This window comes from Pseudonaja textilis, chromosome 5, assembly GCF_049901715.1.
Source record: "Pseudonaja textilis isolate UNSWEBS1 chromosome 5, rPseTex1.2, whole genome shotgun sequence".
NCBI classification, from domain to species: Eukaryota; Metazoa; Chordata; class Lepidosauria; order Squamata; family Elapidae; genus Pseudonaja; species Pseudonaja textilis.
In genome coordinates this window covers 20,748,790-20,776,223 of record NC_141994.1, presented here as the reverse complement: position 1 = coordinate 20,776,223, position 27,434 = coordinate 20,748,790, and the positions used below count along the sequence as shown (strand labels likewise).

The 27,434-nt window shown below is 41.6% G+C and overlaps 1 protein-coding gene across 1 annotated transcript in view; it reads right to left on the bottom strand.

Annotated features, from left to right (window-relative positions):
• Positions 1-2,284: 2,284 nt before the first annotated feature.
• The window catches only part of VWF (von Willebrand factor), a 193,873-nt gene continuing 168,723 nt past the window's right edge, over positions 2,285-27,434 (bottom strand). The window contains exons 48-52 of the mRNA XM_087934258.1: positions 18,852-18,950; positions 15,309-15,437; positions 13,441-13,480; positions 3,965-4,062; positions 2,285-2,886 (exon numbers count right to left, since the gene is read on the bottom strand). Of these exons, the coding sequence (XP_087790384.1) occupies positions 2,698-2,886; positions 3,965-4,062; positions 13,441-13,480; positions 15,309-15,437; positions 18,852-18,950 (555 nt within the window). The 3' untranslated portion in view covers positions 2,285-2,697. The remainder of the gene's footprint in view (positions 2,887-3,964; positions 4,063-13,440; positions 13,481-15,308; positions 15,438-18,851; positions 18,951-27,434) is intronic.

Sequence of the window (27,434 nt, the reverse complement as noted above, 5' to 3'; positions counted from 1 at the left end):
GGCGTTGCACACGACTTGTGGTATTTTTGGGTTTTTTTTGTATGGGACGTGCAGCCTACATGGATTTGGAGATGGGAGAGAAACTGATCCTGGCTTAATCCTACCAAGATTGTATCGCTGTGGGTTTTAGATCCAGGGATTAAGTGGGAGCGGGGGAAGGAGAAGGGTTGCATTTTCTCATTCAAGAGTTATATGCAATCTGATAATCTTTTTGGACTCATAACTCTTGCTCAAAAGGAGAAGGTAATTGTGGCCAAGAAGACTTTGCACAACTATTTTATTTTATTTATTTTATTTTATTACCATGTTTCCCTGAAAATAAGACCCTGTCTTATATTTTTTTGCCACCAAAAAGGCACTAGATCTTATTTTGGGGGGATGTCACCCACTGACTAACCTCACTTGCGTGCATTGCCCCAGCCTCCTTTTCGCTGTCAGAGGCCTTCAGGAGCTTCTCCTTCTGCGGCCGGCAAGATTTTCCTGAAGCCGATAACAGAGCTCTGGATCGATCCAGAGTTTTCTTATCAGCTGCAGAGGCCTTCAGGAAAGCCTTGGCAGCTGCAGAAGAAATGGGCCAGAAAGGCAGGTGTCGGGGTGTGCGAGGCCTGGCTACAACTGTCCAAAGGTAAGTAGTAGGGCAGCTCCACCCCCCTCATCCCCACCCTCGCTTAATTTTTACCTGTCCACTCTGGAGTGGGCGGGATCTTAATTAGGGCTTATTTTGATTGTAGGACTTATATTGTGCAGAAGTGTAAAAATTAATCTAGGACTTACTTTCAGGGTAGGTCGTATTTTGGGGGAAACGGTATTATTTTTTATTTTATTGTTTATCCATCCTATCCTATTTTATTTTATTTTACTTATCCTATTCTATTTTACTTTGTTTTACAGGTAGTCCTCAGCGTACAATTACAATTACCTCCCTCCCTCTACTTCCCTCCCTCTCTGCCACCCTCCCTTCCTCCCTTTCTTTCTTTCTTTCTTTCTCTTTTCTTTCTTCTTTTTCATGAAAAAGTAAAAAGCTGTCACTCAAGAAAAGGAAATGTGTTATATATTTAATTTTTCTTCTCTTTAACTAATAAGGAGTACATAATATGTAAAAATTATGTTTCCTTCTTTTTAGTGATTTAGCAAGTGGCAAACAATTAACACTAGATGGCAACAGAGTATTCGGGTTTGGGGGTCTCTTTGCTACCTTCCAGTGGCTGTCCATAGTTTTACACTCCAGGTACGATTATATTTGGTCTAGAATCAGTCCAGACTCAACTGGATGGAAACACTGAAATGGATTTGCAGCAACATGATTTTGGACAAGTCCTGACCAAAAGATTAGAAAATTTGCCTACATATGAATCCCATCTGCAGAGCCTGGCTTCCCTCCTTTTCCACTTGGATTGAAACTCCCACTGAGAGTAAACCCAAAGTTTTCCACTCACAGATGTGCTCATGTAGTAAAAATGGATGCCAAGTGTCCGAGCATCCAATAATTCTAGGCCGATCGCGCCAAATAAATCATGGCAATTCATTATTCATAAGCAAGTCATTAGGACAAACAACTAGCATAGATGAAAAACAATTAGAAATTAAATTGGCATTGACATGACGGTCATAAATTAAAAATAAATAAATTTAAGTTTAGACAATGCCAGCAGCCCAATGAAATAAGATTTTAGATGTCAAATGCAGAGAGAAAGAACTGCCTTGGCTACCCACTGAAGAGCATGCAATTTAGGCCGTATCCTGACCTAGGAGGAACATGAAGGTGGAGGTTGCTATCAGGATGAACAGGGCAAGCAGATTCTGTCCTATTGGTCAGGAGTATCCAATCTTGGTGACTTTACGACTTCCTCCTCCTCTCTTCCTTCTCCTTCCCCTCTTCTTCCTCCTCCTCTTCTTCCTCCTTCTCCTCTGCCTCCTTCCTCTCCTCTTCCTTTCTTCTTCCCCTTCTCCTCTTCTTCCTCCTCTTCTTTTTCTCATCCTCCTCCTTCTCCCTCTATTCCCCTTCTCCTCTTCCTCCTCCTTCTCCTCCTCTTCTTCTTCCTCTCCTCTTCCTCTTCTTCCTCTCCTCTTCCTTTCTTCCTCTTCTCCCTCTTCCTTCTCCTCCTTTTCCTCCTCCTCCTCCTTTAATGAATGAATCAGACATTTGCCTCAGCTCCCGCTGCAAACTACCCCCTTGTTCATCCCTGATTCCCAGCTCCATAGGGAGAATTCAACACAAAAATTCAATGGCTTTACATTGTAAGCCTTTTGGGTTGTTTGGGGGAAAAAAAGGCTTTTGAAAGACTCGGGTTTTAATCCACTGTTTTATTGAAGCTTGTAACAGAAGCCGAATAATTCTGATTCGAAAGGTGAGCCAGACTTATTCATTCATCATAAAAGTAACTACTGAAATGAAAAAAAAATATATAACTATATGCTGAAACTTTCTATCAGTTCACCACGATGGGAATATCCGTCCTCAGCACTACTCCAAATACTGTGAATTCTTTGGGCTTTTTCAAAATACGGCACCCGTGAAACAGTCCAAAGTAGAACATCCCAAGTATGTAGTTTCTTCCTTGGCTGCTTACATGGCTTTGATTAGACCACTATCAAAATTCTCTTAATATCCCCCCAAAAAAAAATAATACACTCAGATTGTACATGTTCTGGCATCTGGAGAAAAAAGCTTGACATGTGTCCGCTCCCCATTGGCAATTACGGCTGGCATTTCCGTGAGAGACATTCACACTCTTGAGCATTAAACACTTGGTGATGAACCCGGGAGCCATTGGCGCAACGCAAGGGGATGAGCATGGCGTTGGTTGTGGTAGCCGAGCAGCAGGTGCAGATGTCTTCAAGGCGGTTCAGGGTTATGTTATAAATGGCTTTGCTGGTACACTTGCCCTGAAAGAAAAAGGCCAAAGGGCTGGAACTTAAAAGTCCTGATTTCTCCATGAAAACTGCTGGGAGGATGTAAAAATTACAGACTGTGTCTAGCTGGTGGAAGGAAGAAGATGGCAGGAAGTAGAAGAAGGAGAAGGAGAAGGGGAGAAGAAGGGGGAAAAGAAGAAGAAGAGGAGGAGCAGGAAATGGAGGAGGAGGAGGAAGAAGGGGAAGAAGGAAAAGGAAGAAGGAGGAGAGGAAGAGGACAAAGGAGAAGGAGAAGGGGAAGGAGGAGGAGGAGCAGAAAATGAAAGAGGAGGAGGAAGAAGAGGAGGAGGAAGGGGAAGAAGGAGGAGGAAAAGGAGAAGGAAAAGGAGAAGGAGAGGAAGGAAGAGGAAGAGGACAAAGGAGAAGGAGAAGGGGGAAGGAGGGGGAGCAGAAAATGGAGGAGGAGGACGAGGAAGAGGAAGAGGAGGAGGAAGGGGAAGAAGAAGGAGGAGGAGGAGAAGGAAAAGGAGAAGGAGCGAAAGGAGAGGAAGAAGACAAAGGAGGAGGAGGAGGAGGCAGTGATTGTCTTACATTAACACATTACTGTGTGTGCAGGTCATCCTTGACTTACAACCATTCATTTGGTGATTGTTCAAAGTTAACAACACCACCGTACTAAGTGACCTGTGAGAGTTTTTCACATTTACAACCGTTGACGCATCCCCATGGCCATGTGATCAAAATCCAGAAGCTTGGCAACCTGCAATGTACTTATGACGGTTGCAGTGTCCCCGGGATCACATGATCCCCTTTTACGACCTTCTGTCAATGAGGAAGCCCAGTTCACTTAATGACCGCATTACTAACTTAACAACTGCAGCAATTCACTGAACAGATGCAGCAAGAAAGTTCATAAAATGTGGCAAAACTCAATCGTCTTGCTTAGCAACAGCAATTTTGGGCTCAATTGTGGTCATATGTTGAGGATTATCTAGAGTTTGGGTATTAATCTGAAGCATAATTTACTGCTCCGTGCAATTAGACACAAGCTCTTTGCAGAATTTTAAAAAAAGTTGTTTGCTTTCATAGGCTCCAGATCAGCAGATCTTACCTCGCAGTAGTGGAGATTCAGCTGGTTTTCATTCACACAGTTGTCTACTTTCACAAACTCTAACCTGCCTGTGGTTAGCCTGCACTCTGGCTCGACACCTAAAATGCAAGAGGAAATTTTAGTTGTGTTCCCTTCTACTGCTTATACAAAGAAATAGAGATTTGCACTTAAGCAAGTAAGAAACTATTCCTTTTAACAGTGCATGGATTATTAGTCAGAAGTAATCAGCTTACAGTATTTCAATAATATTACTACTCCTTTAAGAATTATGATCATGAGAAACCTGTTATACAAAAAATTATGAACTGTGAAGAAATGGACAAATTAACATTGAGCTTAAAAGATAAAGAGACATCAATATTTTATAAGGTGTGGGAGCAATGGTATAACTGGATAGAACAGAGATCGATTAAAGACAGATAGTTATTAACCATAAGTAATAGATATAATAAGAATGTAATTATGCATAATTTAATATCTGTAAATAATGTATGGATTATTGACATAAGAGAATCACCACTAATTGCTGTTGTTGAGTGATTTTTTTTGATGTTTTTAATGTAATAAAAGTTTAATAAAGTACAGTTTAAAAGAAAAAAAGGAACATGAAGGAATTTAAGATAAGCAATTTATAGATTAAATGTAAATTGCTGGGTGGGCGTGGCCTAGTTGGCCTCCTGCACCATGGCCGGGAGGCATTTTTGCCCTCCTTGGGCTCCAAAGGTTTTTCTCGAGCCTCTGGGAGGGACAAAATGGCCTCCCTGGGCTCTGGAGGCTCTCTGGAAGCCAGAAATGGGCCTGTTTCTTGCCTTCCCAAACTTCCAGGAGGTCCATTTTTCACCCTCCCTGAGCCTCCATACCAGAAGTGGTATTCAGCAGGTTCGGACCAGTTCTGGGGAACTGGTAGCAGAAATTTTGAGTAGTTCAGAGAACTAGCCAACCCCACCTCTGACTGCCCCTCCCCATCTCTTCTCTGCTTCCCATTGAGTCCCAGCTGATTGGCTGGGTCTTCTTTTGTTGCCCTGTAGAGGAGAACGGAGCTGGAAAGCAGGTTAGTGGGGTGCAGAGGGAATGGGGATTTTGCAGTATATCCTTCCCCTGCCACACCCAACACACCATGCCCAGCAAGCCATGCCACACCCAGCAAGCCACGCCCACAGAACCGGTAGTAATTTTTTTGAATATTACCACTGCTCCGTGCATGCCCTACACTTACCTGCATCCAAAACGGGCCACGTAGGGACTCCTTGGAAGGGAGGGGAGGGGAGGGGTGGGTGGAGCCAACTAAGAGTGGGATTTGGGGGTTCTCCAAACTGCACAGAATCTTAACTAGGGGTTCTCCCGACCCCCTGCGAGCCCCCAGCAGCCCCACCCCTGTTTTAAAGTTTTAAAAATTGCTCATAGACAGAGGAAAGGATTATATGTTCTTCCTCCAGCCATGATGCCTGATATTAGTCTGCTTTGGGGGCAATTTTAGAGCTGATAAAAAGCTTCTGCTACCAGGAAGAGATGCACACCGCAATGCGCCATATTCCTTTCAGTTGCTGTCCACTTGGAGGTCATTCAGATAGAAAATCTCAACTCCATACAAATGCTCAAGGGTTTTCTTTCCATGTTTAAGCCCATCTCTTTTCATCTTTAATACAGGACGTTTTGTAGGTGGCAGTCAAAACAGACCACCCCAGCTTTTTTCAGAAACAAGCCTCTTAAAGCAATAGATTTTGCATACGTGTGGTTTTGTTCTTCCTACTATTTCTTCCTCCCCAACTCCAACCTGAGCCCCAGCCTGTCTGTTTCTCGAGGGCTGTTTGATTTTCACTTCAAGGAAGATATCAGCAAGTCTCCAGTTCTTGAGGGGCTGCCTCAGGTTTAATGAAGAGAAGGACTAGGAGTGACATGATAGCAGTCTTCCAGCTGACCGGCTGTCAAATAGAACAGGAGGTTGACTTATTCTCCAAAACACCTGAGGGCAGGATGAGAAGTCACAGGTGAAGATCTGTTCTTCGCCTTGCAGGATTTGGGTTTGGGCTAGTCTAGAGAAAAGAAGGACTGGGGGGGGGGGACATGATATTCCCCTATTTGAGAGGTTGCCATGAAGAGGAGGGTGGGGGAGTCAACTTATTCTCCAAAGCACCAGAAGGCAAGACAAGAAACCATGGATGGAAACTAATCAAGGAGAGAAGCAACCTGGAATTGAGGAGAAATTTTCTAATGGCAAGGACTATTAACTGGTGGGACGTCTTGCCTTCAGAAGTGGTGGGTGCTTCATCACTGGAGGTTTTTAAGAAGACATTGTGGACAGCCATTTGTCTGAAATGGTATAGGATCTCCTGCTTGAGCAAGGGGTTGGACTAGAAGACCTCCAAAGTCCCTTTCAGCTCTGTTCTGATTGATTGATCATCAAAGAGAGATCCAACCTAGAACTAAGGAAAAAATTCACGACAGTAAGAACGATCGGTGTAATGGCTTGCCGCTAGATGTTCTGGATGCTCCATCGGTGGAGGTTTTCAAGAAGAGATTGGACAGCCACTTGTCCATAATGCTGAAGGATCTCCTACTTGACTAGGGTGTTCGATTAGAAGACCTCCAAGATCTTTTCCAATCCCATTATTCTATGTTCTAATTATGAGGCTAAACTGGTTACAACAACATGTCATTGGGAAGTGCCTGTTTTGGGACCATGGTTTGAGATAGACAGATGATGGCACAACAAGGGTTGCTTCAAACAAAGTCTAGTAAAAAAAATGTCTTTGGCCATCACAAGGCAGGTTTGACAAAGTGAGTGCTGAACCAAATCACGTGGAAGAGTGGAAGAACTGCAGATAAAAAACTTATGTTTCAAACTGCAGAAAGTGGAAGCGTTGTTGAAGTAAGACTTTTCAACGAAAAATTAAAATCCAATACTGGTTGTCAAGTTCAAAGCTCTCTTGGGTATGCTAAAGCTCAGATTGTGGGAATAACCACTGAATTACTGATAAGTGGAGGCATAATGGAGACCAGGTGCTAAGACTCCCCAGACGGCAATATGGGAATTAAATGAAACAATTTGTTCAACAAGAACAGAAACAAGCAAAAGTGAGGAGTTGCACAATGTGTTTAAAACGTTCAAGTCCTGCTCAGAAACCCAGATATATACATTTAACAGGGTTGTAAAAGAAGCCAAGTGGAACAAATCATCATCATCACCATCATCATCAGTGGGTGCAGCAAAATTTCACGAACTTGACTACCTAGAACGCCATAACAAAGTTACTAAAATCTTTCACTGGAAACTGCCAAAAGTTTGGATTTGAGTATAGTAACAACTACTGGGAACATCAGGTTGAGAAGGTTCTGGAGAATGAAAAAGCCAAGATCTTGTGGGACTTCAGAATTCAGACAGACAGGCATTTGGCCCACAACACGCCTGACATAACAATAGTTGAGAAGAAAAGGGTTGGTTCATTGACATTGCAATACCTGGTGATGCATGAATTGTAGACGCGCAGCAAGAAAAAAAAATCACAAAGTATAGGGACTTACAAATTGAAGTTGAGTGATTTTGGAAAAAGAAATCATGTGTTATCCCAATTGTAATTGGAACCCTTGGAGCAATACCTAAAGGGCTGCCTCGCTATTTGGAAATTCTGAATTTATCAGACTTGAATACCCAGATTCTACAAAACACCACCCTACTTGGAACAGCTTATATCCTCCGATGCTACCTGAACAGTTCCTAGGTCCTTGGTTAGGACTCGAGCTCTTCAGCTACCAACCAGCTTCAAAGGCTGTGAATCTCACTAAAGATATAATAATAATAATAATAATAATAATAATAATAATAATAATAATAATAACAACAACAACAACAACAACAACAACAACCAATATTGCTGGTGGTTGTCTAATGTGCCTGAGGAGATATCGTGGGTGAAAGAGGCAAATTGCAAACCTTTCAGAAAATATTGCCAATTAAGGGACCATTTATTCCAACAACTTCAGGGAGACAAAAGTTGCCAAGAAAACGCTTCAAAGCTTCCTGCCTTGTTCTGCTCACGGTTTTCTCCTTCAGAGGATGAAGGAAAGTGCAAGAACAGACCTGAAAGAACTGGGTAAAAAGATATGACAGGATCTATAGAGCCTTGGTGGTGCAGTGGTTAGAATGATGTATTGCGGGCTACTTCTGCTGATTGCTGATTGCTAGCAGCTCGGCAGTTCGATCCTGTCTGGCTCAAGGTTGACTCAGCCTTCCATCCTTCCGAGGTCGGTAAAATGAGGACCCAGATTTTAGTTGACTTTAGTCTTGTGTAAAGGTTGAGAAAAAATACTGAGAGCATTTATACCAAGACAAATTCCTTGTGTGTCCAATCACACTTGGCCAATAAAAGAATTCTAATTCTAAACTTTTTGGACTGCAACTTAACACAAAGTTCTGACAACTTCCTGGAAATACAGTGGGAATGGACTTGAGAAAATATCTTACATCTATACCCTATACATCTTCTTGGACTATACATCTTCTTGGAAAAATAAGACTATACATCTATACAAAAATAAGACTATACATCTTCTTGGAAAAATACTAAAGCTTTCAGACCAAAATAGAGGAACCATTATGCCCTTAACCAACCAACCAACCAACCAACCAACCATAATAGAGTTGGAAGGGACCTTGGGGATCTTCTAGTACAACCCTCTGCTCACAGGGGTGGGATTCTACCAGTTCGCACCTATTCGCTAGAATCGGTTGTTAACATTTTAAGCAGTTCAGAGAGCCGGTTGTTAGAAGAAATTACTGGCCTAATCCTGTAAGGAAGGCAGGAAGGAAACATTCTGGTGTTGCTTACAGAAACTGCCTCCTCCGTTAACCCTTATTACATTCTTGGCAGGACTAGACTTCCTGTCTCAGGAACGTCTCTGGAGTTTTTCCCCCCTCCTTTGCTGGTACTTTGCTTGTGTGGAGTGACCATTCAAAGTTACAATGGCTCTGAAAAAAGTGACTTATGACCATTTTTCACACTTACGACTGTTGCAGCATCTCCATAGTCATGAGAGGCCAGGCAAGGAGATGCGTGCCTTGATGTGAGTGATATTGAGTTGGCCATGCCCAGCCAAAAACATGACCACCAAGCCACGCCCACAGAACTGATTGTTAAAAAAATTGAATCCCACCCCTGTCTGCTCAAGTAGGAGATCCTATTGTCAGCCTTGGAAGCCATCTTTCACTAAGAAGCTTCGAGACTGCCACATTTAGTGCCTGGGAAATTGGGAAATTCATAGAGAGGCAGAAGATTAAACTCAACAACATTCTTTCACAGAAAGTCAAGGACAACTTACCCTGCACCTGGAGGGGAATGTCTGGAGGAATGTCTCCAGTTGGGATGACATTTGATTGGACCATGTAATAGATGATGGGTGTAAGAGATGGATCTTTGAATTTCTATTGGGAAAGAAAAACCCAGAACTCTCAGATTCAGGTTTTCCCAGACGTGCCAATATGACTTTTCTAATAAATTCTTACTTGGATGAACTTTGTTTCTGAGTGCTCAATGGAAATGGAGAATTTCATTGGAATGCTGATACCTATATCATTTTAGACAAGTGGCTGTCCAGTCTCTTCTTAAAAACCTCCAGTGATGGAGCACCTAGAACTTCTGGTGGCAAGCTGTTCCACTGGTTCCACCTGTTAGGAAGTTTCTCCTCAATTCCAGGTTGCTTCTCTCTTTGATTAGTTGCTAATAATTTTATCTTGTCTGGCCTTCTGATGTTTTGGAAAATAAGTTGACCCCGTCTTCTTTGTGGTAGCCTTGCGTAGTGGGATTGACTCAGCTTGTCCTAAAGTCATTCTTGTTTCTTCCTAGTAAAGGCTTCACATTTATTGCTGTAAATGCCAATCTGTCAACAGTTCGATCACCTCCGCTGGGCTCTGCAGCTGCCACCACAATTTTGCACTACAATAAAGTTGCCAGATCCCGGTGCAAAGAATTAGAACCCGTGTCTCTGGCCACATTGCTGCTGGTGGTGGAGATTTCCTTTGCGCATCTTATTTTATCTTATTGCTTGTGGCGGCCCGGATAATCTGAGTCCAGAATAAATAAAGGAAGCTTAATGGAGATTAAAAATGGGCCCAGACTACAAACCCACAGCGACTACAAAATGGGGCTGCAGGTACAATGGACCAAAAGTCTTTTATGCCACTCATAAAACAAGATAGAAAAAGGGAAACGATGGATTAGCAACTTGTGCAGCTGTAAATGTTTCTCTTAATTCTTTTTTTTTCCCCCTGTTTTCCCAGATCACATGGAACCTCTTTTAACAAATATGTGAGCAGAGCAGATTTTGTGTAAACAGTGAAAATTCTTTGAAATCTACTTCTTCCCAGCAAACATTCTTCCTTCAGAACACCAAAACACAGGATCTGCGTAGTTCTTCTTAACCAGTTCTATTCTGCCGCATTTTTCTCATGTCAATCAACTTTTTTTTTTCCTGGAGCTTTGCATATTACTTTCACATCTGCTTTGGGTAGAAAGGTTCTTGGGCATCTTTGCTTAACAATCTTCATGATTTAATTGTGGCAGACAATATTACAAAAGCCTTGTTAATTACCAGTTAACCAGAGAACACCATTCGACGGTGACCTGCTAACTCAAATGCTCCAGACGAGCTCGAATGCGACAATATCCAGGCAAGCAACCACAAGAATTATCTTGGAGCTGACTTGGGTTTGGTTACAGCAATTACTGGGCCAAGGTTGGGATGCTTCCTGGACAGACCATCTTTTATTTATTGACAGATGAACCGAGCAAAAGGAGGGACTGAGGGAAAGGCAGTATGGAGGGCGAAGGGCTGCTCGACATTTTGACCTTGTCACAAGGGAGGATTTTCAGGGCTAAACAAATGCCGTAATTATCCACCATACAATTTGGCAACCCAAGCTTTTATTTAGGGTCACTGAAAACCAAGCTTTGGGGCTGATGGATGAAAGAAGAGTAGATGGGGGAAAATCTCTTTTAAGACAGGGAGGCATTTCCCAGATTTTTGACAATCGAGATGCCTTTTCTTGTGGCCTGTTGGCCATGGGCTCCTCCAGCAACCAAATCAGAGGAGGAGGAGGAGGTGTGGGGAGTCAAGGTCAGCATCAAAGCAACCCGAGAGCTCTGAGGGGAAGAGGGGAAAGAGCTGGCAGAGAGAGGGAGGGAGAGAGAGAGAGAGAGGAGCCTGGCCCATTCATCAGCCCTCTGATGGAGAGTCAACAGCCCCCAGGTCTGGAGGTGGCTGATGAGGAAGAGGAGGAACAGGTTGGTCCAGTGCTAATGCCCGGATGCACAGAATGCAGAGGAGAGGAGAGCAGTGGAAATCTATGAGCTGGTCCTTGCGAGGGAAGAACCAGATCTGGAGGTGGCTGATGAGGAAGAGGAGGAACAGCTGGGTCCAGTGCCTGACACACATAAGGCAGAAGAGAGGAGAGCAGTGGAAATCTATGGGCCGGTCCTTGGGATGGAAGAACCAGGTCTGGAGGTGGCTGATGAGGAAGGGGAGGAACAGCTGGGTCCAGTGCCTGATGTGTGGATGCGCAGAAGGCAGAGGAGAGCAGTGGAAATCTACGGGCCGGTCCTTGGGATGGAAGAGCCATCGCTGCTTGTGAAGCCCCACTCTAGCTTTGGGGATAAAAGGCAGGGGGTGGAGATGAATAGATGTGGCAGATAACTGTTCATCTCCCAGCCGGATGGACTTGTTAGCCTGCGTTGAGAGAGAAACTTTTTGACTCCCTTGCCTTGCAACTACCAAGTCTACCTGGACCAAACCATTGACTGAGAACAGACATCTTGCCAAGGCTCCTGCTGACAATAGGCATCCATATCAATGATGTAAAAGCATGACCAGATTAGTCTCTGAGGAGAGACTGCTGAGTTGAATTGCTCAGCCCAATTAGAGGCAGAGAGGAAAAAGTAACAATAGAAGAGAATATTTGTAGGTCAGGATTGAACTATGAGGTCCTTGGGGATCCCTGAGTTTGTTGGTTTTCTTGGAGACACTTCACTATCAAACTAGGTACCATTATCATTACCAAACTAGGCAACATCATTAGCAGTGGTGATGTTACCAAGTTTGGTAAGGAAACATCTACAAGAAAACCACCAAGCTCAGAGATTACCAAGGACCCCACAGGAAATAGGAAGGAAGTGCCTCAGGCAGAAAAGCAGCAAGAAACATCCATTGTGGGTTTCTACTCTGGATGCACAGATGCTTTGATAGTTTGATTTATTAGGTACATTTGATTTCCCACATATATTGTGGGAATTGCTAGGTATAAGGACACCCTACTAGAATTAGAAGGGATGATTAAGACCTCTGTACCCAGGGCTAAATTCATTGCTGGAACCCAAAGAAAACCCTTCTTGGTTGGTTAACATCAAGATGGATGTCATGATGTTGACAGTGTGCCCAACCTTCATAACAATGCACCTGTCAACTCATAAAATATTTCTCTGGTCTTTTTAGAGTTGACAACAGAAAGGGAGGAGGGAAGCAGTTCAGCAGCTTGCAAAACCGAAACTGCATTCCATAAATGTTTTCAAAGATAGTAACTAGGTGACTGAAGTTTCTGCCGTGCAAAATTCTAACTGGAGAGCATGATTGATGACTCTTGGCTAGGCATGTGTCCCATTGGAGAATATGAATTATGATACACCCAGGAGGGTGGGGAGAAAACAGGGTCAAGGGTGACAATGAATGATGTGCCTCAGAGTTCAGCTACACCCAGGCAGTGCCTGCATGTTAACTCCCAATAAATCCTTTTGAAGTTTTGGAAGTTTGGCTCGAGACTCGTGATTTAAAGGGAGTAACTGCCGGAATCCTGATAGCTAGCCAACTCTGAGACACGTAGTTCATTGTCACCTTGAGTTTCGCTGAACACTTCAGCGAGGTCCTTCTATTCGATGGTGAGGAAGGTCTACTCCAACTCCCTGGGCTACTGGTAAAGACATCTAAAGGAAAAATAAGGGGCACAGGATGGGTCATTATGCAAACTCTATCCTGTATTTGTAGATGATGCTCTTAAATTTAAAAGGGCAAAGACTGCATTATGCCATTACAACTAGTGGTGAAATGCTACTGGTTCGGCCCAGCTTCGATGATCAGCTGAGAGGAGAAAGAAGAGAAAAGCGCAGGATCAGCCCTCCCACGCAACCCCTGCGCTTTTCTCTTCTTTATTCACTCAGCTGATTGGTGCGGCAGAGCCTCAGCTGGTGTTTGGAAAGCTGTGAGCGCATGCACGAAGTGCGCGACTGCCGAACCGGTAGGGAAACTGGTAGAATCCCACCACTGATTACAACAGGCATGTTGTCCTTCTGGCATCATTGTAGCTAAGAAGCAGAGACATGATCCAGTAATATTATTTTCACGCTTCTCTTTTCATATTGCAGCCGCATACCTATTCAGAAATATGTGGCAATCTTATAGGAGATGAAGCAGGGTTTTGGGGGGAGGGTACTTACATGTTTCACAGCAGGTATTGCCAAGTTTTGTCACTTTGCCCTAGAGAAGAAGACAGCAACACATCCATTAAGACAAATAGACACAGGTGTCCATGTCTAAAACTCTCTTAATGCAAACTTTAACCAATGACGTTTGGTTATTTTTAACATTTCTATGCTATTTGATTCTGGTGGCTCTGAGACTTGACCAAGAGAGTCAGCCAGCCAGCCTTCCTTCCTTCCTTCCTTCCTTCCTTCCTTCCTTCCTCTCTCCCTCCCTCTCCCTCTCTCCCTCCCCCCTTATCTCTCTCACACACAGACATTGCTAAAAGTTATCAAGGCTAGAAGCTTATTGAAGGAATCATGGGATATTTGCACAATATTTTTTTTAGAATGTAGAATTCATCAAACTTAATGACAACCAATTTAATGACAACCAAACCTTTCTGCAGTTAGTCATTAAAATGGCCATAAGAGCAAAAAGGGAGGAAAAAAAAGGTATGAAAATAAAACCCATGATAGGTTCATCCCCTCTGCTCTTGTTTTTCCCGATCTGGTAGGGATAATATTTTGGAAGCTGCTTACAAATGCCATAACATTTTGATTGAAACGAACAACATTTTAGGCAGAAGAAGACACAGTTGTGCTCCACTGGAAATCACAGGGAATTTGGAGAAAATCAGCCTTATCCCCTTTTAAATAATCAAAAAATAAAAAGGATTAAATTTGGCAAAAACAATGCTTTGGGTAGAAGCCACTGTAAACAACAGAAACTGAGAAATCCATTTTGGATATTGAACATAGATGTTCTCTCTTTATTCCTTATAGCTTTGAAACTACAGGGTAAAGGACATGCTCCCTAATGCAGTGACAAAGATACCCAAGGAAGGAGAACTTCAGATTAGACCAAATGGCATCGATTTTTATCTGACCCAAATTACATTCAGATGCATTCTTTGCTCTGTTAAAGAAAAGCATGCCTTTCAGAATGTAATTCCATCAAAGTCGCAAGGTGTGTTGATTCTGCAAACAAGCAAAGCCATGAGAAATGAGGCACACATCTCTCCAAGAAACGAATAACCCTCACTTCCCTCTTCCCTTTCATGCCTCGCTCTTCCTCTCTCTGTCAATGTTTAGAACCGCAGTGTCCTCAGAGCAGAAATCTCCTTCATTTATATCTCCAAAGATTCTCAGTCATCCAGGTCATTCTTGTTTTTTCTTTTGAAGACATTTTGCTTCTCATCCAGGAAGCTTCTTCAGCTCTGAGAGGATGGTGGGGAATGGAAGGATTTATATTCCTTGCGGGTCATTTGCATCCTTTATAGAGAGTCGTTGAGGCTGCTTGGAGGTTTATCTGTGCCCTCAGGGTCACCCAAGCGGGGCTCCTGGTTCCTGTAGTCTGCAATTTTTTCTCTGGAAATTTGTTCCTGCTCCCACACCATTCAAAGGGTCTTCATCCCAAATTGTATAGCTAAAAGTCTGTAGAGATTATTTGAAATCCCCCCTTTGAATGGTGTGGGAGTGGGAATGGACTTCCAGAGGAAAAATTGCAGACTACAGGAACCAGGAGCATCACTCAGATGACCCTGAGGACACAGATACACCTCCAAGTGGCCTCAACAACCCTCTAAAAGGATGCAAATGACCAGCTGTCTGCAAGGAATATAAATCCTTCCATTCCCCATTATCCTGCCAGAGCTGAAGAAGCTTTTTGGATGAGAAGCAAAACGTCTTCAAAAGAAAAAAAAACAGAAAGTCCAGCTGCCTCCTGAAAAGTGCACCTTTGGGACTGTTTCGTTTATGATGCTCCGTAAAGCACAAACTGAACACATCGCTACAACCAATACCATTTTAAAATGCATCCCAGAAGAGGTAGATTCCATACTTACTCCTTCAGCTAAGCATTTCTTGGAATCAAATGGAGGGCAACCCGTGATCTTCCTCTCCCAAATGAAGTCTCCTTTCCGGTTCACCTTGCAAAAATGATTGTCGCATCCATCTTGGATTGTTTCGTTTGGCTGTAAAAGATCCATTTTTCGTTGTTGTTGCAGTGAGATTGTAATTGGCCAAAGGCACCCAGGAAAATCCCAAGCCCAGCTGACAAATTTACAAAAAAAGCACATTTCTTCTGCAGCCAGCAAGGCTGGCAAGGCTTTCCCGAAGGCCTCTGTAGCTGATAACAAAGCTCTGGATCGATCCAGAGGCCTTTGGGAAAGCCTTGCTGGCTGCAGAAGAAGAAGTTTCTGAAGGCCTCTGACAGCAAAAAGGAGACCAGGGCCGATGCACGCAAGTGAGATTAGTCAGTGGAAGACATCCCCCGAAAATAAGACCTGGTGCCTTTTTGGGTTGCAAAATGACAGGGTCTTATTTTGGGGGAAACACGGTAGACATACCCAGTTCCCACAACTATTCTTCACATGTTTTAACCTCCAGCCCCCTAATCATCTTGGTTGCTCTTCTCTGCATTCTTTCCAGAGTCTCAATATCTTTTTTACAGCATGGCAACCAAAACTGGATGCAGCATTCCAAGTGTGGCCTTGCCAAGGCATTATAAAGTAGTATTAACACTTCATGTGATCCTGATTCTATCCCTCCATTTATGCAGCCTAGAACTGTGTTGGCTTTTTTTGGCAGCTGCAGCACTTGGCTGGCTCATATTTAAGTGATTGTCCACTAGGACTGCAAGATCTGTCTCACAGTTACCACTATTGAGCAAGGTACCACATATACTGTGCCTGTGCATTTTGTTTGAGTGATGCTCTCCAGCTGCATACAGATGGCATGCATAAAGAACAAGAACAAATTGGGTTTCAGGAAAGCATCTTTAACGCCAGTCAGGAGTAAAAGCATAATCTTGAAATCTGTAAAAGTTCCCAGGCAGACTTAAGAGCCAGATGATTAAATCAGAGTCTCCTGAAAAAATATTTCCTTCCCAGGGCCTTCACCTCTAGGTCAACCATCTGGGCCAGGCCTGATGGTTGGGAGCAGAGAACACTTCCATCTCAGATGCCTCTTTTCCCTCACAGTAAAATAAAAATTAAAAGCGTAATGAAATCTCCATAAAAGTGAATTATTTGCACCATAATGTATAGTGTGAAAATGTCAGCCTCTCTTCTCAGATTTAGTCATTTCACAAGATTCCAGCTGTGGCCATCACAAAAGACATTCGTGAGGTCACATCTTAGGTTGCCAGCCGTCCTCATAAAATAGAAGAAAGTGGGTTTTTAAAAAAAATAATCTATTTTTTTCTATTATTGCAAAAGCGTGCCTTCTTTTTATGATCTGGTCCATCAATACATTTATCTCCTCAAGGCCTTTCTCCAAGGGCCTCGGGTAGTTGACATGAATATGAAGGCCTACTATTCCTTCTCTCTTTAGATTGTGTTCTCCTTTGCACAAAAGTGGAAAAATAACCCTGTTTTTCCATTTCTTCTACATATTTGTCTAGGAAAAGAAAATACTAGGTGCACCCTCTCTCTGGAGGATCTCAAGAGGAAATTTACTTTTTCCATTTGAGGCAGGTCTCTCAGGAGAAAAGGCTGTGGAAATGCTGTTCTGTGTGAAGTTCAGAAAACAGCAAAGATTCATTATCTATGTTGACAGAAACAAGACTACTTCATGCACAAAATTGGGAAGGAGGCTTCAATTCCAAACAATGGATGAATGGTTGCAAAAGCAGATAGAGCTAGCAGAGATGGTTAAATTGACTGCTTTGGTCAAAGAAGAAAAAGAAAAAACCACAAGTACTTTTGTTTCTACTTGGAAACCGCTTCTGGACTTGGTGCTTGAGGTAGAAAAAAATATATATGAAAATTTCAATTTTGGGGTTTGTGCTGTCTCAGCCAGTCTATGGGAATTTGATGGTTACTTAGGAATTATGAGCTGTCCCCTTAAGGGAATGCATCATGGTAAATGTAGTTAAAGGTATCCTGGGAAATGTAGTTCATGTGACGTGGCCACATCTGTAATTCCGATTGGTCACTACTTTGACCCTCAATGGGTTGGGGGAGTTTCCTCATTTTTGCCTGAACTCCCTAAGTCATGGCAGCTGCTTTCTATCACTACGAGATGGGTTAGGAGATAATCATCTTTTACTACAAGGCAGATATGCAAAGGATTGGTCATTAAAGGAGAACTTTGTCACAAATGTGAGTTATGAGGATACCTGATGAACCAATAAATGTACTTTGTTATGGACGTCTTGTTGAGTTTATCTATCTGCATCTGCACAGCTTAAAAATCCACTACTGTGCAGAAGACAGAAAAGTAAAAGATGATTATCTCCTAACCCATCTCGTAGCGATAGAAAGCAACTGCCATGAGTTAAGGAGTTCAGGCAAAAATGAGGAAACTCCCCCAACCCATCGAGGGTCAAATTCGTGACCAATCGGGATTACAGATGTGGCCACATGACATGAATTACATTTCCCAGGATACCTTTAACTACATTTACCATGATGCATTCCCTTAAGGGGACAGCTCATAATTCCTAAGTAACTATCAAATCCCCATAGACTGGCTGGGATAGCTGAGGGTTTAACGGATTCCATAGACCTATTTTTATAAAAATGGCTTTAACAGTTTACGTAATAGTATAAACTATTATGTAAAAATAAAAGTTGCGCTCTGATGTTGCTATCTTATTCTACAGCACCCTTCCTTCCAAAGAGAGTTGGAAGCCAATGCCTTTTTTTGTTTTCTCCTTCTCTATGCTCTCCCCTTCCCTTTTCCCTCCTGTATTTTTCTTATTATTTGCTTTTGTATTTTAGACTATAAACCAGGGGTCCTCAAACTTGGCAACTTTAAGACTTGTGTTCTTCAACTCCCAGAATTTATTGTGCCCCTGTTGGAATCTGATTCCGAAGGGGAGGCCGAGCAGCTGACAGGGAGTGGGAGTGTGGCTCCATTGGCTGTGGAGGAAACTGGGGAAGGGCAAAGTCCGGCTGGGCAGAGCAGGGGAGAGATAGAGCAAGGCAGAGGGAATTCAGAGGAAGATCCAGGCCCACCCCCTCTTCATCCTAGAGTGTGCAGGGAGGAATGGAGAAGGGAGCAATGTGGGTGGCATGGCTCACGGGGGAGGAAAGGGCCCTGATTCCCTCCATTACCTGCAGCTGGGAACACAGTGTTTAAAAAGGGAGATTGTGCACAGCAACTCATTGGAAGCGAACCGTGAGTTATCTTCGTTTGTCAAGGCTTATTTGAGTTCCTAGCATCTTCCCAACTGTGTGTGTTTTGTTGGCCTTTGAAGTCTGCAATTCCTTATCCTGCCCTGTCCAGTTAATTGCTGCAGTGTGGTTTGTGTGGATTTTTATTTACAGTATATATGTACTTTGTTTTTGGACTGAATTTCCTCCACTTAAAGACTGTTTTGGGGAGAGTTTTTTCCTCCATCTGGATATATAAATTAGGAAATAGATGTTAACGCTACTGACCTTCAGATACAAAATGGTTCCATTCCTCAGCTGTATGTCGCACCGAGTTGGCAAACATTTCCCGCAGCAGGAACCAGAGGTTTTCTCCATCTGGTAATTCTGCAAACCCAAGATTAACACCCAAAGTGAATTTTAAGCATCGATAAACACTTTGCCTTTAACCTCAGAGTAACAGAGTTGGAACGGATACCCCTCACGCATCATCACAAAATCTCCAGAACCATAAAGCCTACAAACTGGAAATTGGCATGTTCCTCTTGGCTTCTAGGTGCTCACTAAGAAAGGATTTTTTGAAATGACCATCAGAGCATTAGTATTTCATATATTATTATTAACACGCTCTGATGCTAAGGAGTTCTACTCCATCTCCCCAACTGAAAAGAAATCTTTTCCAAATGCAAAACACAAGAGGAGAGGAGTTTCAGTTTCGGTTTTACTTTCATAGCACCAAGCAGCTTTAGTGTTGTACCTTATGATTCTTGATTCTTGACGAATGTATCTTTTCTTTTATGTACACTGAGAGTATTTGCACCAAGACAAATTCCTTGTGTGTCCAATCACACTTGGCCAATAATGAATTCTATCTATTCTACCTAGTACAGAACATTTGAGCTAAACCATGCCCAGGCTCCTTGCTGTCTCCTTCCTGCTTACACAGCAAATACTCTTTCAGTTTCTCAACTCTCTCAGACACTGACAGGACGCTAGCCAGATGAATACTGATGGATGCTGGTAGGCAGAGGCAGAATTTTTTCCCCTTATTTTCCTCCCCAAAAAATTAAGCCCGACCACATAGTTTCGTAGCAAAGCATGGGTATCGAACTAATATATATATATGAAAGTTTTGTTTACAGTAGTTTCATTGCTATAAGCGTCTTGCTTGCATTTTCCTTTAATCTGACATATTGCAAAATCTCAAAAAAATACAGACTATCAACGGATGATGATATCAGCTTTCTTCTTATTCTGTATTGTTTTGCAGATCTTTCTGAAGGAGAATTCGTATATGCTTTTTTAAAACAAATTCTTGTTTACTGCAGTTTTCATCTTTGTAGGTGTCATACTTGCATTTTCCTTTAATATTACACGTTGCAATATCTGAAACAAAATGTGACTATCGGCAGACAACAATATTCTTATATTTGTATTAGGGAAGTACAGAAGAGTCAAGTTTGCTTTGAAAAAGAAAGCTGAGGAATTAACTGTCATTACAGTCCCGTTTCTCCGAGCCTGGTTTCCCCACACGCAATCTGCCACTCATCCAGCAGGTCCTTAAGGAGAGTGGCAGAGCTTCATGTCAATGGCACATCTCCCATGGGAACTTCTGATCCCAGCTGAAGACATCCCACATCCTCTTTCTTGACAACTAGTTGTTGCAGATAATAATCAGTGTAGGATCCTCTCTGCCGAAACATTTTTGCAATGATGGCATGAAAAACTGGCCCTAATTTTTTCACTGTCCTCTATCAACATGTAATAATTGGGAGGAGAGCAAGGTTGTATTCCCTTGTCCTTCTTCTCTTTTCATCCAGAGATTTGGACTTAGGAAATGAGGATTGATTAATTTGTAGGAACTTTCCTCGCACCCAACTGTATCTTTTAATAACTGCTTCTGTGATGTTACAATAACAAAACAGAAAAATAAAGGTAAGGATTTCCCCATCCAGTCACATCTGACTCTACGGCAGGGGTCCTCAAACTTGGTAAGTTTAAGACTTGTGGACTTCAACTCCCAGAATTCCGCCTCCAGTCATGTTAGCTCAGGAATTCTGGGAGTTGAAGTCCACAAGACTTAAACTTGCCAAGTTTGAAGACCCTTGGTCTACAGGGTAGTGTTCGTTTCCTAGCTGAGGGATCCACCCTTTTCCAAAGATTTTTCCATGGTCCATGTGGCCAGAATGACTGTACAGCGAGGCGCATAGAATAATATTACCTTCCCACCAAAGTGGCACCTATTTATCTACTCGCATTTGCATGCTTTTGAACTGCTAGGTTGGCAGAAGCTGAGGCAAGGAACAGAAGCTCACCCCCGCCATGTGCTTGGGTCTTGAACTGCCAACCTTTCAGTTTAGCAGAGATGGCCAAATGGACTGCTTTGATCAAAGGAAAAAATATATATAATTGCTACCTGGAAACCACTTCTGGATTATATGCTTGAAGTAGGAAAACAACCCCGAAAGTTTGATTTTGGGTTTTGCCGATTAATAGGTTTGCTGTTAGAGAAATGGCTAGTTTATATTATTATGTAAAAGTAAAAAGTCGAGATTTGATGCTATTATCTTATTCTACTGCATCAAAGGGAGTCAGAGGTCAATGCATTTTCTTGCTTCTTTATTTTTATCCCTTCCCTTTTTCCTCTCTTATTTTCCTATTTATTGTCTTGCATTTTTGTATTTTGTATTAAATAATAAATATATAAAGAGAATGCTAACTTTTCAGTTGACAAGCCCAGAGTTTTAACTGCTAGGCCACCATGCCTTTTAACAAAAGAGAGGATCAAGTCAAAAATGAAAAGGTGGCTACAATCTCTTGTCATTTGCCTAATGTGGGGAAGACAGTGTGGAGTGGTGCTAAGAGCATTGGATTAGGAGAGGGGAAACTCAGTTTTAAATTTCACGGAGACCCAGTCTCTCAGCTTAACCCAGGAATGGAATAAATGCAGGATTAAGTGGCAAAGTTCCACGAGATCTGAAAAGTAAACAGCACAAATATGGAGAGTTTTTATCTTTTTTCTTCTTGATCTTTTTAAAAAACCCAAATCAGCTTTAATTTGCAGCTTCCAGCTACAATATCCTATGTTTATTCAGAAACCAGGAACAAAAGGCCTGTGACAAAATCAATGTAAATAATGACATTATCAAATTAAAACCTTGATTTCTTTCCATCAGCATGACATCATGAGGGACATTACAAAGTTTTCTGTCAACTTTCATGCTCATTTTATTTTAACATCAAGGACATATGTGCGCGTTAACTTTTATTTCACTTTCTGTCAAATTTCTTTAGATCAAGAAAATGGCAGTCAAATGACACTAGGATATAACACTGAAGTGGGCCCTCTCTGCTTTGCATCTACAATTGTGACATTATTCACTTTACGCTGGGGTGCATGAGTGCCAATCAAACTTTGGATCCTGGCTTGTTTAGAAAGAAGACTTTGACAACAGGTGGAGACCTTGAAAACAGCTCTCTTGGGGTCTTTAAAATAGCTGCATCTTTCACTAGGGATTTTGGAAACAGTTCTGCAATTGATGAGGTGGTCACAGATATTTGCATGGAGGAGGCAGTCAGAGAAGAGATGCAGCGGCTGGGATGACTCAAGGAGATATGCTCTCCATGTGCTCTCCGAGGTTGCTTTGCATCTCTTTGGAACAGCCCTCTCTGAATATCATGTCCCGTGTTTCCTCGAAAATAAGATCCTGTCTTTTTTTTCCACCAAAAAAGGCACCAGGTCTTATTTTCGGGGGATGCCATCCACTGACTAACTTTACTTGCGTGTGTCGGCCCTGTTAGTGTTTGGGGACAAACCCCCAAGCAGAGTGCACAGCAGCAGTCAAGCCAGGCAGCCAAATGAGAGAGAGGCTGGGCCCAAGAGTATACACACACTGGAGACAAAAACACTGTTTGTAGTTTTAAATAGTTATTTAATTCATTTAGAGTTTAAGCATTGTCATTCAGTCCATATGTCATTATCCAATATATCCATCCAGTAACCTAGTCCATTAACTAGTCAGTACAATGTCTTTATCTTCTCCTTCCGATACCTTTCTCTCGAAGACAACGCTGAGTATGCACAGGATATCAGCTCACAAAGTAAACAGTCCTTTTGTTCAGTAGAAACGGTATCCAGCACAGTAGCCAACAAGCATTAACAAGCAGACGTCTCAAACAGCAGTAAACAGCAGGCAGCAGACAGCAGAGAGACCAGCGACCAGTAGGAACCAGGAGCAGTGACCAGGAATCAGTAACCAGCAACCAGGAAGTGTTACGTTTCTCTCACTGCCTTATATTGCTGCTTGCAACCACACCCTTAATTATCTAATTACATTGCAGTTTGGTGCTTAAAGCTACAAACACTTAAACCTAGGTTTATATATTTAGTCACCCAAACCTAGTTGGTGTATTCATATACCCAACATTCTCCCCTTTTGGGTGATATAAATATATAATACCTTTACAATTTAAACCCATACTTTTCACAACTCTTTGGTGCTTAATGGCACCTTGGGCTTTAGTAAAATTATCAGCTATATTGTCCTCCGACATGCAGTACTCCAGCTGTATCATTTTACTCTGTACAGATTGTCTAACATTTAGATACCTTAAATCTGTATGCTTGCTCCTAGTTTTTACTGCAATATTTGTGGCCATTTGAATTGCTGCCTGATTATCTTCATGTACAATTATAGGATAATTTACAGTTATACCCATATCATTCATCATTTGTTTATACATAATCAATTCAGTACATAATAGTGATAAACAGGAGAATTCTGCCTCCATAGTAGACAAACTTATATGCTGTTGTCTTATTGACTTCCAACCTATTAATGTCTTACCCAGCATTATGGCTGTTCCTGAAGTCGACTTTCTTGTATCTCTTTCTGATGCAAAACTAGCATCTGCATAAGCACTCAGTATGAGATCACCTTTTGGTTCTAGATACAGTGCATGGTGTAATGTTCCTTTAAGATATCTTAAGATTCTCTTCAATGCTATCCAATGACATTGAAGCGGATCATTATTATGTCGTGCCAGCTGATTAATACTATAAGCTATATCTGGCCTTGACCAATTGCTAATGTATGATAAGCTACCAATCAAAGATTGATATATTGCCTTATCAAACTTGGGACTTTGAGCATCCATTTTGCAAATATCCTGACTCATTGGAGTCTTTGCAGGCTTACAAAGTTCCATCTTATAATCTATTAGCAATTTAGATATCTTATCTTCCTGAGATATCTTAAAACCTTTCTGTGTTTTCAGTATATTCAAACCTAGATATCTCTTTATCTCCTCTAATTGCTTGATTTTTATTTTCTTACCTAATGATGCTATTATTTTATTTGCTTCATCATTAGTCTCAGTAATCAAGGCAATATCATCAGTGAATAATAATAATAATGATGATATTTTCCCGTTTGTCTCCCTCTTAAACAGACATGGATCGGCTAAACCAGCTTTAAACCCTATATTGTTTAGCTCCTTCACAATATACTGGTTCCACTCATAGCCTGATTGTTTAAGACCATAGAGGCTTTTCTTTAACAACCAACAATCATTATTATTTTCACCTTTAAATCCACTAGGCCTTTTCATATATACAGTATGTCTTAGTGGAGCGTGCAGGTAAGCAGTTTCCACATCTAAATGGTTAACTATATATTTCTTGCTTGCTGCCCACACTAAGGCTGCCCTTAATGTTACTGCTTTAAGACTAGGTGAAAATACCTCATCATAGTCATTGGCACTTTGTCTAAAACCTTGGGCTACTAATCTTGCCTTATGGATAATATTTCCATCTTTATCGGTTTTTATCTTAAAAATCCATTTGCAGCCAATGGGTTTTATATCAACAGGTAATCTCGCATTTTCATATACTTTCATATCCTTCAAGGATTTCAATTCCTTATTCATTGCTGCATACCAACTTTCCTTATCTTTAGAAGGATACTTTTTAATTTCATCCACAGTATATGGAACTTTATTTACCTGGCACACAGTGTTAGCCTGGTATCTATCAGGCGGTCTAGATATTCGTGTAGTTCTTCTGGGAATTACAGGGCTTGTATGAGGACTTTTTTGAATTACTACCTGTTCATGTTCCTCAGCTTGCTCAGCTATTTCTTCCTTTATGGGCTCTATCTCTTCCTGTACTTCTCTCTTTACTTTATTTTTAAAGTTACAGGGATACTTAATGGGATTTCTATAGGATTCAATAATCACTTCTTTATTGTTATCCTGTTCTAACTTATCCCATCCTACATGCTCTAGAAATTGGGCATTGGCACTACATAACACCTTAGATGTGCCTTTCTCCCAAAATCTATATGCCCTATGGTTAGCTTCGTAACCAACGAAGAAGAATTGTTTAGCTCTGTGTTGCCCTTTACGCCTGAGTTGTGTAGGGATATGCACCCATGCTGGTGCACCAAATGTGCGCAGGTAACTCAGATCAGGCTTCCTGCCATGCCACATGGTGAATGGTATTTCACCAGTAGTTGAGTTAACAATGTTGTTCAATATGTTATTGGCACACATTGCAGCCTCCCCCCACACAGAATCAGGTAATCCAGAATCAGTTATCATTGTTCTAACCATTGCCTGTAGTGTCTGGCCTCTTCTCTCTATAAATGCGTTGTGTTGTGGTCTATATGGTGCAGATTTCTTGTGCTCTATTCCAGCTACCTTTAATCTATTCTGGAATTTGCTGTTAACAAATTCCGTACCATTATCTGTCACCAAGGTTATCAGTTGCCGTTTGGTTTTTCTTTCTGCAAACTTTAACCAGTTGAAGAAATGTTGATATGTTTCAGTTTTGCTTTTCATTAAGTAGCAAAACCCATATCTAGAGTAATGGTCCATAATGCTCAGTATATATCGAGCACCCCCCCATACTGGGTTTCTTTGGACCTATAATGTCTGCAAATACTACTTCTAAAGGTTCTTTAGTTTTGAAACCATTTAGCCTATTTGCAGGCAATATTTTACTCTTATCTTCACAGCAGACATTACAACGCAAATATTTATCACAGGGTTTTAACCTTATTCCTTCAGATAACTCCACTGTGCGTTTTAGCATTTTAAAATTTACATGCCCCAAACGCCTATGCAATAAATGGATACATTCATTATGAGGCCTTATATTGTTAAATACAGTCTGTGCCTCCCCTTTCTTACTATCATGTAAGACATATAATGCTCCATTTAAAGCTGCGGTTACCCTTTTGTTATCTCTTTCAAGTATGCACTTATTATCCTTAAATGTAACTACATAACCTAGTTTATCTAATACTCTTACAGAAAGTAAGTTCATCTTTAACTGTGGTACATATAACATTTTTATATTCTGGTTTAAACATGGACAATATGCAATACCTTCACCCTTGGCCTTGAGGTGCCAGCCATTCACGAGTGATATATGCTGAGAGCTTGTTGACATTTTTATAAACTTTGTCTTATCTCTCGTGATGCAGTGGGATGCACCACTGTCCACCACCCATAAATCATTCTTCACATCACAGTTGCTAAACGTGGCTAGTTCAAAGGATTTCTTTGGCTTCTTTACATTCTGGCTTTTTCCTTTTCTGCAGAATCTTGCCAAATGTCCTCTGCCTCCACAATTAAAACACTTTTTAATTGTGTATGCCGTCGAAGATAAATTCTCTTCTTCCGGGTGCTTTACTTTACTAAGCTGGTTTCTTTCAAGCTTTGAAGATAATTTCTCTTCTTTCTTAGGTTTATCTTCCCTCAGCTGGTCACGCTCAAACCTTCTTCTGGCTTCTTCTAATAGCCTGCCGGTAATCTCAGTTACTGATAAACTGTCTTTTGGCAATACCTCTAAAGCAGTCACAAAATCATCATAGCTTCGATCCAAAGAAGACAGTATGATGTATACTTGTTGCAACTCATTAAATATAAGCTCTTTTTCTTGTAATTCTTGAAAAATGCTTTTCATACAGTTTAAATGAGTTAACATGTCTCCATTCTTCTCAAGATGTGTTCTAAACAGTTTCCGTGTAAGATTGATATGAGCTCCTACACTGTCCCGAACATAAATCTTCCTGAGACTCTCCCAGCAGTTAGCAGCATTTTCCTCTCCACGGATATGAATCAGTTGCTGGTCTGAGAGAGTCAGTCCTATGATGCATAAAGCCTGCTCATTCTTTAGTTCATAGTCTTGTATCTTTTTGGCATCCTCTTCAACATTAGGATCTAAGTTAGATACATCTGGTGGGTTTGTTATTATGTCCCACAAACCTTCTCTTCGTAGCAGTAAACTACATTTCAAGGACCATGAAACATAGTTTGTTCCATCTAGTCTGGATATCATGGACAGATTTGGCAAATTTACTTGTGCCATTGCTCTTCAGATAAATAACTATTCAACAAACAGTTTGTACAGTAATGTGCAACTCACTCCAACTCTCACTGCTATATCCTGGTTAGTTAGACTGTGCTCACTGCTGGGCCCATAACCAATGTTAGTGTTTGGGGACAAACCCCCAAGCAGAGTGCACAGCAGCAGTCAAGCCAGGCAGCCAAATGAGAGAGAGGCTGGGCCCAAGAGTATACACACACTGGAGACAAAAACACTGTTTGTAGTTTTAAATAGTTATTTAATTCATTTAGAGTTTAAGCATTGTCATTCAGTCCATATGTCATTATCCAATATATCCATCCAGTAACCTAGTCCATTAACTAGTCAGTACAATGTCTTTATCTTCTCCTTCCGATACCTTTCTCTCGAAGACAACGCTGAGTATGCACAGGATATCAGCTCACAAAGTAAACAGTCCTTTTGTTCAGCAGAAACGGTATCCAGCACAGTAGCCAACAAGCATTAACAAGCAGACGTCT